This window comes from Nyctibius grandis, chromosome 29 (genome assembly GCF_013368605.1).
Source record: "Nyctibius grandis isolate bNycGra1 chromosome 29, bNycGra1.pri, whole genome shotgun sequence".
Taxonomy (NCBI): Eukaryota; Metazoa; Chordata; class Aves; order Nyctibiiformes; family Nyctibiidae; genus Nyctibius; species Nyctibius grandis.
This window is the reverse complement of record NC_090686.1, coordinates 2426961-2442014: the sequence shown is the minus strand read 5'-3', so window position 1 is coordinate 2442014 and position 15054 is coordinate 2426961. Positions and strand designations below refer to the sequence as shown.

Here is a 15054-nt window from a genome sequence, read left to right as displayed (position 1 = left end):
ATCAATGGTTCAATTGCCCCTTAATCAAAAGACAATGCAAGAGGGAGTATTTCTCATTCAGCAGAGCATCTTGACTAATTTTATAGTCCCATATGTGATCACTCTGAACAGAAGTTCATACAAAGCGCAATTTACAGCATATGCATAACTAGATAACTAAAAATAGAATATGTAAAATTCAATCAGCGATATAAACCTTATATGCCCTTTGGGTTTGAGCTAATATTCACAATTTGATTAAATATGCTTTAAGAATGAGTGCACAGCCGCATTAGCAGCTAGAAAAAGCATTCTGTAACACTTCATCCTGGAAACAACTCCCTTACGTATTTTTTACTGTTTTATTTATGATTTAAAATGAATGAAGGTCACGGAACAACACCTTGTATCTTAAACTTTAGCTTAAGCTTGTTATAAACAATTAATAAAATGAACTCCTCTGACATTGGAGTTGTTATTCTTGTGGGGTCCATACCACAAGGCTTGATCTTACGATGCTCTTATAATAGCTAAAAAATCACCATTAATTTTACACAAGTTCAAGTAGTCATCTGATATGCATCCAGAACAAAGGTGATTTCCAGAGGATTTCACCCATTTATCAATTTTACAGAGAATCAGTCTCTGTACAAAGCTAGAAAACAAAAAAGCTCTGCTTTTCCAGGGTATCTGAATTCAAAGCCCAAAGGGCTGACTCCAACCTGACTAGAGCTATTTGTGTGTACAGCGCAACAGAAGAGGTGCACTCACGTTGCTGGCTGATCTCAGCTGGAAGGGGGCAATAACAGTCTCTTTCTGAGCTGGTGGAGGCTTTGTGTGACTCCCTGTCCACTCTTGACGTAGGAAGCAGCTGAAGCTGCCTCAGGGGCTGGTTCTCCCCACATTTCCCTTTCCAGAGAGCTTTCAGTGAGAACAGAAGAGCGAGTGCATCACAGCACAGCTGACTGTCCGAAGGGCGCCTAAGCTGTGGCCTGACTTCAGACACTGACCCTGGCCAATCCTCAGGAGCACTCATTTCAGAAACACCTTTGCCACAAACACACTTTGCATATCTGTGTCAGGTTCCTCTAAACAGTCTTCTTCCAAGTGTTGATCATTGCTAATATCCAGATATTTACATGGCAAGAATTAAAGGAAATATATGCTCCAGCACTCAGTAGTATTTCACCAATTGCTTTCTGGGATTGTGTTTCAAAAGACTACTTTTAAAACAAACGTGAAGTGCATGCAAGACGATTATGCAGCTCAGCACAGAGATATAAAAAGGACAATACATAAATTAATAAATTAAAAAATGTACTTGTTCTGCAATATTAAGATTAAGCTTGACCTTTCAAAGGACAAATCTATTGGAATTGCAAAAGTTTTCGGCCTCTTTAATTAGCTCGGTACAGAAGAATCTAATGCCACAAGCAAACATGGTAATTCCATTTTGCCCTCCTTTACAGACTGAATAAAATACTTCTGGATGTAATTCACTTGCAACCAGAATGAATAAAGATCATTAACCTCGCTGATTTAACCAATCCAATTTGTCCTATTTGAGAACTAATTGAAAGTTCTTAGATATACAAAAATAATTTTACACTTAGGAAGTCTCAGTGAAAACTAGTTGTGTTAGCAAATTTACCTGCCCCAAAACTGGGCCATCCCAATCTAGCAACAGCAGTTTTTAAAATGTAGCACAGTCTTGTACTTACAAGTACATCCCTATCCTTAAAAGAAAAACATAAAATACATAGATTTTACATCACCTGTTCTCATTTTGAGGACCTCAACAGTACTTAATGCTTCATAATCAACAACAGGATGTTAAGGAATTAACAACACTAAAAAAAAATTACAACTAAAAAATTACAACTGCTGCTATGTTTCATTTCCTTGACAGGAAAAGCCTACTTACCAGGATTTTTGTAGTGTAAGCACTGTTGATAGCAATTGCATTAACCAGCAGATCAAGGGTTTTGGCAGGTACAGAGTCTGGGTCAGGGATCTCTTTGTAGTGGACATCACCAACATAGGCCTGGACGACGGTCATCCGGTTGGTTGTCAGTGTCCCTGTCTTGTCGGAGCAGATGGCTGTAGCATTACCCATAGTTTCACAAGCATCTAAGTGGCGGACCAGATTGTTATCCCTCATCATTTTCTGAGAAAAAGCAAAGTAAAAACCTTCAAGATTTGCTTTGACAGATTCTTAATATTGGTTACAAAAATGAAAAAAGCACGTGTTTAGTCTTGTTCATTAGAACACAGTGCTCACTAAACAAGAACTTCAGTCAGGGCCAATAACCTGAGCCCTAGTTACAGACAACCAAGCAGTGACCATCCCTGAAATAATTTTGCCTTTGATAAACTGATACGGTTCCATCATTTTTTGCAGTACATATACATGTTATCCTTGTTTATATGTTTTCAATATTAAAAAAATTCTGTGCCCAATCACCTGACCCTGAGTTTCAGACACGACCTTATACTCACAGGGCACAGTATCACCACCTGTACACAAAGCTGTACCACAGTTCAATACTGCAAATATAGATACACGTGTCGGATGAAGGACATAAGGAGAACAGGAAAATATTTTAAAAGCAGCTACGGTCTTTATTAGCAAAATCCCATGCTTGAGATGCGCTCTTTTTTCCTCATATTAATGATGTTTGGCTACTCTTGATTTCTTTGAAAAGTGATACTGAAGACTTGAAATCCGTGTCAAAACTTTGTACTATTGCACAAGAAAATTTGAAGACAAGGTTATTCTATATCAAAAGACTGGACTATTCTCATAGTAAATTCTGCTCAATAAATTCCTGGTAACCTTGCAAACTAAGCAGGTAATTCTATTGTTGGATACTCCTGCACTGTGTAGTTTTAAAGATATTTATTGGAATACATACGTATTTGCATTTTTGGCAGAAATACTTTCAATATAAAGCAACGTCTCACTTTAAAGAAATGTCATTCTCATTAACATTTTGTGCACATTAATTTACAGACCAACTTTCATCACACCTGATAAAGCCTGAAGAATAACTTACTAGCAAACTCAACTGAAGAGCATTTTTCTCCCATAATTATTTTTATTGTTTCTTACCTTTACAGAGTAAGCCAGAGAAATAGTGACAGCAAGTGGCAGTCCCTCAGGAACAGCAACCACAAGTACAGTAACACCAATAATGAAGAATTTCACAAAATACTGAACATAGACAGGAGTGCACTCAGGCAACCACTGCTTCTTGTTGACCACAAACGTGTCAATGGCAAAATATAGTACCAAAATGATTACAGTGATGGCAGACATCACCAAACCTGAGAACAGAAATAATCAATTACTATAAACAAAACAATTAAAAACATGTGCAATTAGAAATTTACATTTGAATTTGATACAAACTTATTTTCTTATTCTACATGACATTTTTCTCCAGTACCAATAATGATGATAATGACAAATTTTACAATGTAGAAAAAAACTTTACGAGAATCCATTTACAACAGCCATACCTTCACTGAATTCTACAGGACAGCTGAATCATCCTGCATTAATTTTTAAGCACCACCTTCCTGCTGCCTTTATAACTTCTCAGTCAGCCCAGTTGAACACGAGTTCCGCTGTTGCTTAAGCTGTTTTTTCAATTGAGTACTTTGCCTGGTACAACGTCTATCTGTCCTTTTAACCTCCACCTTTTACAAGTTACTAGTCTATCCTCTATCCATATTCAAACACTCATCTTTCTTTTCAATAAGCTTATCTTACGAGGCTTGAGAAAAGGAAGTCTCCTGTAGTCTATGTTGCTGTATAAAATATTTTAGAAAAGCCCTACCGATGTGTCTGGCTGAATATAATGACACAACACTGCAGAATCGTCCATAGAAGAGTTTTTAATTGTTTTTCTTGAAAATGTGACTAATACTAGTGTTTCCAAGGTTTCTCTTTTCAAAGGGACATATGCAAACAGTGCATATTTTTATGAGGAGAGGCTCAAAAGAGGTACAACGCTGACAGTATAGCACAAGAGACACTAATAAATATTTCACAGAATTCACAAAAGATCCCAGGGACTTCATATGCCCTCCCAGTGACACAGACTTTGCTAAGACAGCACTGTCCTCCTCCACAATTTTGTTCCTGGATTTGAGTATACAAACGAACATCTATTTGCCTTGCTATGATTACTGCTCTTTGGCATGTTTCTAGGAAGCAGTTAAGCTGCATTTCAAAATAAATTAGTTTCTCTCTAATGTGATCATACAGTAGAAGGAGAATGCTGTGAATTTCATGTCTTGACTGAAGTTTAAAAAAAAGTTGGTAAGCTGAAGGGTGCTAAGGTTGACAGGAAACAGATGAGTCAGGGAGAGCGCTAAATGCCAGAGGATAAAAGAAAATCCATTAAAATATTGTACAGGCAAATACTCATGAGAACCCAAGACATCCCCATAGACTGCCCAATGACAAAGAAAAACCAAATGAGGCAATGATTAATTAATTTAATTCATATTACTTGTCACATTATGGTTAGAAATCCCCATACAATTACTTTAAAAGTGATATTCATATGCCTGCCAAAATACCAAAGAGAGTAATAAACAGAAGGCAATGTAGAAAGGTACTTAATCTAAGAAATTAATGATCATGAGAAGTGAAGTGTTTTTGTATCAGTGCATACTGTTGTACATCTAGCAACAAAGCAGAGAAGCTTGAGGAATATGAAACTGGGCAAAGCATGAAATTGGATATTAAAGAGATGATAACCATAGATTCCGAGTCATGCACTGTTCAGGCAAAGAAACAGAAGTGGCATCATGGGGTTATGGGATCAACTAAGTGCACTGAACTTAAAAAGGAATGCGAAGGAATAGCAGGCGTAAAAATCAGACTGGTGAAGGATAAAGGAGATTCAACAGAGGTAAAGTTAGGAATCCGTTGTAGGGCCTCAGCCAAGGATCTGGATAGAGATCAAGATCTCTTTAATAGCACTAGAAAAATGAACCTAACGAACATTATGTCATTATGAAAGATTTTCACTTTCTACCTACACGTTGGAGAAGAAGTGCTACTTATACAGCAGGGACCAGATGGTCCTGGATACAAGAGTCAACAGATGTGTCATATTTGGGTAGAAGGCAAGAACATGGATATTAGGAGAGAACAGAATGATTTCAGAATCCGTAAGAGGGAAATACTGTGTGAGTGATATTTTGAGATTATATTCGAGATTCTGAAACTGTGTACTCAGAAGTTCTAAGGGGAGAGAAAATTAAATATGTCATTACTGCACTTAGGAATATTGCCTATCAGAAAAGCTACATTTTGATTCAAATATTCATTACAATTCAAGTTGCCCAAAGCTTCCAGTTTCTTCACAGTCAAATCTGAGTTTTAGAAGAACAAAAGATCTTCAATATCACATACTATCCTTGGAACAGTATTATTTCTAAACACTGCAGTAAAAAAGGCCCATCCCTTTTAAGAATAATTTGTTTTACAACCCTTTTTTGCTAGTACAACACACTGCTATTTGCTCAGTTACCCAGTCATACCTGCTTTGCCTATCTGGACTGCCAGCTTGGTCAGCTTTCCCTGAAGAACAGATTTCTCTTTCTTGTGCATGTTGGATTTCTTCTTGTCTTTGTCGTCTCCCTCTCCCCCTTCTGCACTCTTCAGTGGCTGCATCTCCATGGCAGCAGCCCCATCCTGCTGCTTGGCTAATAATGCAGAACAAAACCGTTACTCCAAAACTATTCATCATTCTTTTTATGTTAGTGTTGATACTTACTGAATTCACCCAGCAACACCTGTGGCAGGGGCTGGTTGCAACGTTGATGATTGTACCTATGCACGGAATTGCACTTCACTCCCATGGCAGACAGATGCCCCTGTGAGACCCAGTGGGGTTCTGCAGGGGCACAAAGGTACAGGCATACCCATGTGCACTCCATACATACGGGGATATATAATGCGCTGTGTGTCAAGTACCATGAAAACCATTGATATTTATTTATTTATTATTAAGTACCATGAAAATCATTGATATTTATTTATTTATTAAACCACCAATGACATTCTGTGTCATACACATATATATCACTTAATGTCTTGCAAATTGCTTGATAAGTCAAGTCAGTCAGTAGTGCAGGATTCCCTAGAATAGCAGATCCCAAATGCTTTGGCAAATAGACGGTCTATATATCTTTAAATTTTGGTACGTCTCATAGATTACAATGCACCCTTATAATCGTACTTTTAATGAAAACATTTTAAAGGCAATGTGGTTCCACAGATGATCCATGCACCACTTCTCTTGACTGCATGGGCACCTCAGGGACCAGTGGACCAGACTTTGCGAACCACTATTCTGGATAATACTGGACTTAAAAGTTTCCTTCGCATTCAGCGTTCAAGTAACTTAACCATCAGGTGAGATGGTGATACTGTCACCATTCTCCCATAAAAAGCGCACATAATTTAAAGGCTAAACCATCCTTTCTTGAAAGAATGCTAATGCTAATACAAGGAAACTTTATTTTAGTATCAAAGAGAAAGACATGGTTTTTAAAAGCAATGACATTCCAGTTTATATATGTGTATGTGTCTGTTCCGTATTGAACACAGACATAAGTAAATTAAATAGAATGAGATGAAACAGCTTCGCTTTGACATTCGTGAACAGATTGTACAAAACCATGCTTATTTGACCTGGAAATCTAATTTGTCTATCTAATCTTAAAACTTACTCATTTAGTATCATTTTATTGAATAGTTTTGTACTATTAACAACTGCATTTATCTATTCAATTTCTAATCCACCACCTTTGCAATCTTTAGAATTATCTGAGAAAAGAAAGTTATAGTTTACTTATTTGGCATAACCCAAAGAAATCATGATAGTTGTGTGTCATATAATAAAAAGGGAACCATGACTTTGCTTCTGAGAAAGCAAAATATTTATTTCAGTATCTTCCTGAGAGTGTACATTGAATAAGAAACTCCTAAGATGCTTAATCTTCCTGCTATTTATCCTTATAATATACTTCTACATTGCTAAATAACCTCTTGGCTTTAAAGTTTCCTTTTGTTATTGCTTTACCTTCTCCCTGCAAATGAAAATATGTCCATGCAACACCATTAAACACCAAAGATGATGAGACGTATCAGAAAAAGGGTTGGAAATTCACTAACAATACATAGCATACATAACTTGCACAAGAAAAATGAATTCAAACGAACTTTGTAACATGAAAGTATCATCTATAAATAGCTTCTTAGAGATACTCATCTTCTGTCCTAAATATCTGATATATCAAAATTCTGTACGTTGCAATTTCTTTGGGAGGTGTTTTTGTTGGGTTTGGTTGTTTGGAGGTTTTTGTAACATATTGTTTGAACAGCAGGGCCATTTTTACACACAGGCACAAATCACAGATTTTCATTTCATTTTTTAACGGAATTTAACTACATGCTAAAAATACAATCCACAACCTCCTTAATATGAAAGAAGATTACCTTTGTTCTGGCTGTTCTCCATATTCCCATCCTGCATTTTGCCTATATGATGAGAAATTTCAACAGACAACAGACAGTAAACAATCTTCACCCAAGACAGAACATGAAAATGGGAATTTAAATAAAAAGGGCAGACAAAAGTCATGAGCATGTTACAGATACTTATTTATGATCAGTAGCCATTGTTATCATATGTTTACTTAGAAGCATGGACAACTTAGCTGGACACATTCAAGGAACAGCAGTCAAGTTCAATGTTGTAACACGTAAAACACTAAATATCAGTGCATATTTTTGAACAAATCACATAACTTAAGAGAGCAGAATTTGAATAATATTCCTGAACCGAAATTTCAGAGAGCTGGGACTTAAAAAAACCACAGGTATAATTTTGGCACACAGCAGTATAGAGCACTACTATCTTAATGCATTCCAGAATTAAATTCATTACTTTAGTAAATTAGGACAAAATATAAATAATAGTGTTAAATATAAAAAAAAATGTAAATCAGATATTACTTTTAAATTAAACCTTCCTCCCTTGGTTGTATTATTTAGCAAGTTACTCCTGTAAATATGAGTGCCAAGTTATCATCCTATATTCAGATTTATCCTATATTCAGATTTATCCTAAAGAAAGATTTGCCAAGTGCATCTGTAATTTCCAATTTCGTATTTTAGCTACAGATAGTCTCACCATACCAAAGTCCTTATTTTTTTTTTTTTAAACTGAGGATATACCATTTGAAAGTGTGTATGAAATAAAAATGGCAAAATACAAATTAGAGCACACAAAACTTTGGTATTCAGAATAACCCCTAAACGATTTCAATATATTCAAAATGTCTTGGTGGGATCCCTGAGGAAACTTTCACAGTGATATATGAATTCATCTTACGGAAAAAAACTACTTGAGTTTTATAAATATTACATTCAGAATGGATGACATTCTCTTTTTGTAGTTATGTATAATGCACAATAAAAAAATAACACTGAGGAAAATCAATAGTTAAAACACCTTTACAGGATTTTTGACACATTCTAATAAGAAATGTATCGTTAGATTTTATTAAAAATATATGGCAGCAGTTAAGCCCTGCTCTTCCGACTTCCTGCAATAATACAGCTGGTACTGACATGCACAACAAAGCAGCAGAAATTGTGCTTCAACATATGTATTAATTTTTTCACTCTAGGCTGTGAATAAATAGTGGCAAAATTAAAAGGCCAAGATGCATTTCTTGCATGTTTGTATTTTCAGTAATTGGGAGATCACTACAAACTTCCCTCTCAAAAAGAGCAAAAATGGCCAAATCGGTCATAAATTTATCACTACGACATTTCACCCCACACTAACAGGCTACAGGCACTGAGAAATTCAGCAGCACAGAATTAGAGTGAAGGACAGGATGTTTCGCTACATACAACATCTCAGTACTCCAATGGACGACTGAAGTAAACCATTCAGCACCAACTGCTTGTCTGTGTTTCTGCCTCCATTCCCACCTTGGCTATAACGTGACTTTTAAAAAGGCGGTATCTATCTTCCGCAGACTTAGGTTTGCCATGAGACATGAATCTACGAACCTCAACAAAACCAAGTTCACTCTCCTTGTGAAATCTGCTCAACAATTTTTGCATACAGTGCACAGCTGAACTTGCTATCTGCCTAATGGCTATTTTTCTTAGAATGGTTTTTAAACAAGTTAGTGGAAACATCTCTAGAGAGTCTGATTTCTGGCTAGAGGATAAAGCCTTCCTTAAGAACTGGAAAACATTAATTTAGAGCAGACAATCTGCTCTATGTCCTGCTCTATAGCTCCTTTTTCAGAATACAATTCAAAACCTTAAAGCAGGAGAATTGAAGATTCTTCAACTTCAAAAAAAAACCAAAACCAAACCCCAAACCATGGCTTTCATAACTGGCAAACACAAAACACACTATTTTTCTATGTAATTCAAAGTATTTAACTTTATGGTATATATTCGCTATTTAATAGGGGTATCATGATTGTTGTATGAATTACACTAACAACTCATCTACCCTGGCTACCTAAAAATAGCAGTACACAAAATGGACAATCGTTAACAACAACATAAAACATAAGTATGTAAAAAACATATTCTTAACCTCAGCAGCTACTGCACTGAGGTATTTGGGGACTGGGAGGGGGGAAGTCATCAGACCTAGTTATATTCCAATTATTTAGATAGAATAACAAAGAACAGGTAATTTAGGTAACTATGAGAAAGAAAAGAATGCTCTAAAGGATTTATTTCTTCCTGTTCCAAACGATTTTAAGCCTGCACTTGGCTATAAACGAGGAAAGAAATTAAGAAAGAAATTAAGATGATAGAATCACAACTGCTGAGAAACCCTTTCTCCTTTCAGTTAGTGCCAGGACCAGAAATACTATCCCATCTTTCTGACCTTTGTGCATTGTTTAGAAACATTAAGACAATGAGTATTTATTAATATTTTGATCATATTTTATATAGCATTCTTCCAAAAGATGATTTTTAACATAATTTTGCAAAGTTTTTCTTTTTGACTTTTTTTTGGAAATAAGTAAGTAAAAGGAACAATGTTTGGGCCCTGAAATCTGGAGGAATTAATCTGAGCATATTTTTACCACTTTTCTAAGCAAGGATGAAAATTCAGAAGGTTTAGAAAAGAATATAGAGCCTCTTAATGTAAGTTGTATTCTGCAGTTACTTTGAAGGTTTTGGATTTGAATGTAACATGTCTTGCATGTTGCCTTTGCCTTATGAAAATTTCTGTGTTTTGGAACACACCATTACTGCCAAAGTTCTTACCCCCAAATCCAGTTACTTCTTCAAATAAACCTTCCAAGACAGCCCCCCCTTTACCTCCCCCAGCCCTTTACGAAGAGTCAATGAGACAGAATAAACAAAGACCTATCACTGGCATTAGAAATGATTTGTTCATTGGAGGAACTGCTTGGAATCAACCAAAGCAGCTAATCGAGGTATGTTCCCATGTGCGAAAAAAAGAAAATATCCTACTGATTTTCCAAAATGGCTCATCTTGCAATAGAAATGAGTTACAGCCCTCTTCATGCCAAGACAGTTATATTCTGCAGCCAGTAAGAACAGACGTACATTGCAAATCTATATATAGGGGGAAAAGTGACGTCAAACGCATCTGAAGTGAATCATTAGGAATTCGGTCATGCAGTGTGATATCAGAGCCAATGCGTTAGTGCAACACAGGCTGACTACAAAAGAACAGATCTGATTCCACTGTATCAAACAGGAAGTTTTAGATAGTTCTTCTATGCACTCGCTAAATAACTTCACTTACAATTCGGAAAATACTTTAAAATATATTAAAACTACAAATTGCTTTGCAGGAATTGAACAGTAGTGCACATATGCCAGAACCGACAGAATTAACCGTGGATGTAAACTATTTCAGCTGAGACATTTCTCTGAGCCTGGTATGATGTTTCTATATCACAATATAATTTTAAGTAACAAATTCTCTGAGTACAAAATGCCAAAAGAAACCCAACAACCCAACATAGAAATCCTGATTTAGGAGTCAGGTAGTGCTCTACCGGACAATGGTAAGTGCTCCTTTCTCCGAGGAAATCAAATTTAGGGTAAACAAACTGTAAACAGTGATTGCTGCTTCCCGTATTTTCTTTTAAAAATTTACCTTTTCTAAATACAATACTTGAATTACTATATTTCTGTAAAATTTTCTGGTCTGCTCATAACCTAACTTGTAACCTTTTATAAACAGAATGTATTGTCCACAGTGTTAACAAAGAGACCATCAAACAACTATGTATTTTAATCTCAACTACTAGAACCCAATGGAATTGATAACAGTTCCTTCGATACAGCAGATAACAAACAGGCTGTGTCACAAACTTACATGGATTTATCGCTATAAGCTCACTGGCTCAAAACAAAATACTTTTGTGTCAAATGTGTATTGACAACTAAGAGAATAACAATGTTTTATTTTAAATGACAATAAGCTGATTTTCAAGTAACAAGCAATAGCATTTCCTGAGCTAGGTACTTGAATTCAAGTATGTAATTTTTTTTTCTTATTTGAAGGTATTTTCTACACAGAGGTATTAGACTTTAGGTAAAAATGCTTGTTTCCAGTCATATTCGAGGGAGAATTCTCAGACATTTTTGAAAAAATTCATTTCATCCAGACTGAAAAAATACCTACATGAACTTGGTCTCCTTGCTTTAGATCTTTTTTTTTCCTTCCTTTCTCCCCTCCAAAACACACCTACATTTTAAGTATTCTCTAACTCATCGTCACTGCTGACTAGAAAAATGTATGGTATAAGCAGAAATGGGACTTTGGCAATATCCCAGACAATTTCAAAGCACTCAGATCTAACCCTACTTGCTAAGTCTCGGTTCTCCTCTGAACACAATGTCAGATAAGTGGAATTGTGGAAAGTATCTCCTTTCCATGCTGATCAAAGATCTGTGGAATTAATTCAACCACCTCACCCCAGAAGAGTTAAAAGCAAAATCATAATCAGCTGCACAAAAAATTGACTTGTACATGTTGTGCAGTGAAAAGAATTGAGTATGCATCCCTCAGATCCAAGACTAACAGGGACAGTGACTGTTGTTTCTGATGGGAGAGATGATGGAAAATCACCTACTTAAGACACTGATTTAATATCCCTTGGAACTCCATTTCCGTATTAAGTTCAGGCACTAAGACCAAACACAACAGATTTTTACCAGGCAACTAGAACTTGCTAACAGAAGGACCAGGTTAGACCAATTTCGGACTCATTGCTGCATCCTGCTGAGCAGTGGTTCGCATCCAGCAAAGCACTTAAGCAGATGCTTAACTTAGTACTCGGCAACTCGCAGGGCTGAGCATAAATGTAATACTGCAGTCTCCGGTGGGACTGAAGGAGGATATCTGGTAAGACTTTGTTGTATGCATGTATTTGTTTTACACACAACAGAGTAGAATTATAGAGCATGAGAATGGAGAATGAAATATTAATTTCCTGGTTCTTGGTCTCTAAGGAATCTGAAATTGGGGTGTTGGAACCAGGATGATATAGGTTCCTGCCACACAGGGAGATGTAGGGATTGTAAATCCGACTTTTCCAACAAACTTAGAATGTGCAGGAGTAAAATTTTAAATCTGGTTATATGTTTCTTTTAAATTACAATAAAATTATTTAAAAATAGGCTCAAAGATTCCCTATGTCATTGCTTTAAATAAGATATTACACTAGTAAATTTTAGTACTTGGTATTGCTGTGTCAGAAGCTCTAGTTTCACATGCATAATGCAACAGCTACTGACCTGCATGGAAAAAAATTTCTATCACCAACACGATGAAAAGTAGAATTACTTTTGTCAGTATTATTGGTGCTGTACAAGAGGGAAAGTTTTCTATGGCAAATAAAGAATAATGTATCTGATTATCAGAAAAATATAGCTGATGCCTAGACTAATATTGACTCATTCCATTTAATACTGGAATTACACTACTAGAAGAGAGACTGAAGTATCTGCATGCTAAGAAGTGGGGTCAAGAATCTGTCCTAAGAGACAGTCAAAACTGACTACAGTAATATTTTTTTTTTAGTAAATATGGGCAGACTCATTAGATGATCACTATCTAAGGGCAGACACAAACATCCACAAACATAACTTTTCAGTCTCGTCCAAAAAAAGATGCTCAAAGCAGCAGAAGTTATTCCTAAAGCACTGTTAGTTGAAATGCAGCCAGATTCCTGACCCCAGCACTATTTCTCAGAACTACATGAAGACTATATGCACACTTATGAGAGTGCCACATGAGAAGAAACGAAGATATAATCCATTTACCATGGTGTTCTTCAGATCTATGCTGACAAATGTGTAAAGAAGAGCTTTACAATGAAATTTCATGTAAAGGCAACTCAAAAGTTTTGAAACTAGCCTTACTTAACTGCTCCTTTTAATTGCTGTTTTAATTAATGGCAAATAGATCATAATTCCTACTTCTTCCTCTACTATGCTTAACTCTGTGTGAATAAAGTAAATAAGTCGCAGCATCTTTGTGGCATCTCTTATAAGCTACTACAGAGTTTACAGAGTACGATCTCTCAGAGGGTAATCACATGCACATACAACATCTGTGCAGTTCATAAAGGGAAGAAGGAATCTTATATAGTCAGGAGAGAACTCTATCAAATAAAACAAGCTAGGTGTTCTTGACGTACCATTGACTAAGCTGGCATTTGCATTATCAGTGGCATTTGCACCTGCTGCACCATCTGTAGCTGAAGGAGGGTGGGAGGAGGGATGGCAAGAATCTACTGAGTAATAATGGATAAAAAAAACAATAAATAATAATAATAATAACAACATGAACAAATGCACATGACAAAACAAAAAACATTTATGGACTACTATGGCTTTGTTTTCTCCAAAATCAATCTGTTTTAAATTAATTAACATAACTTCCAAAAGCAAAATGTCATTACAAAGGTGTTACAAAGTAAGGCAAAAACTCATACATGGAATAATAATAAAACAAATAAATATGAAAGACATTTAACAAAGTTAACAGAGTTGGTGAGAACTGACTGTACACAGTACTATGTATATTGCTTTGGTCCTTTTATGTGTAATTTTTTTACTTTAATATAATGTTATGCAAATATTAAAATAGTTGAAGTATTTCCCTTGAGTTAATGAATTTACACAATGCATGGGTAGTTTTAAAATATACGGCTTACTACATACTATCTTACATATTTTGTATTTTATGTAATGTTGCATATTATGATGGATTATTGCTGCTACATCGCAGTCTAACACGGGCTCAATCTATGCCCTGCCATAACCTAGTTAATAGGCACATTGATCTGAGTAGAAACATTAAGCTTTTCAATATTGTATATTGAAATGGAAAATATAGTCTTGAGGAGAATAATGAGTTATTTTAAATCCAAATAATAGACATTACATAATGGCCTGTTTTGTGGTGAAATCAAAAAGGCTCAGAAAAAAAAAAAAATCCTCTTTTTGTTTTCAGCAATTATCTGCATATTAGAGAAACTGGTCAAGCAATCTTTCCTAACAGGAAGGTGAAAAACTCAAAGAAGGTTTTATTATTTTAGTATGTTTTTTATACTAGAGTTCAGAAAATCAATCTCTACAAATAATAACTTACTATAATAATAATATATATAATAGTAAGGTAAAATAAGTTTTATTTTGTTTCAGCTGGTTAATTGTTCACAATAGAATTTGTATAGAATTGTCCTACAATTCATTTGTAGGACAAAGAAGTCCTACAATGAATCCTGATCAAGACTCTTGAAGTTCCTCAGTACCTGACCCATAGCGACTGTTTCACACTGTACTGGTTTGTTATTCAACAAAACTGGTCATGTTTTATTTACAAATGGCAAATGGGGAGAAGAAAATAAACAGCATGCAGGATTTAAAAACACACCCTGTGTAACTACATTCATGAAAATTTCAATTGCAAATTTGATTACTGCGACGGTAATAACTTAAACTGTTTTGGTTAC

General features: G+C 35.6%; 1 protein-coding gene across 4 annotated transcripts in view; it reads right to left on the bottom strand.

Moving 5' to 3' along the window:
- ATP2B2 (ATPase plasma membrane Ca2+ transporting 2) overlaps window positions 1-15054 on the bottom strand; it is a 418914-nt gene that overhangs the window by 69340 nt on the left and 334520 nt on the right. For all 4 annotated transcript variants that reach the window (XM_068420000.1, XM_068419996.1, XM_068419999.1 and 1 more), the window contains 5 exons: window positions 13735-13827; window positions 7502-7543; window positions 5539-5703; window positions 3092-3306; window positions 1904-2146 (listed from right to left, as the gene is read on the bottom strand). In XM_068420000.1, coding sequence (XP_068276101.1) covers window positions 1904-2146; window positions 3092-3306; window positions 5539-5703; window positions 7502-7543; window positions 13735-13827 — 758 coding nt within the window. The remainder of the gene's footprint in view (window positions 1-1903; window positions 2147-3091; window positions 3307-5538; window positions 5704-7501; window positions 7544-13734; window positions 13828-15054) is intronic.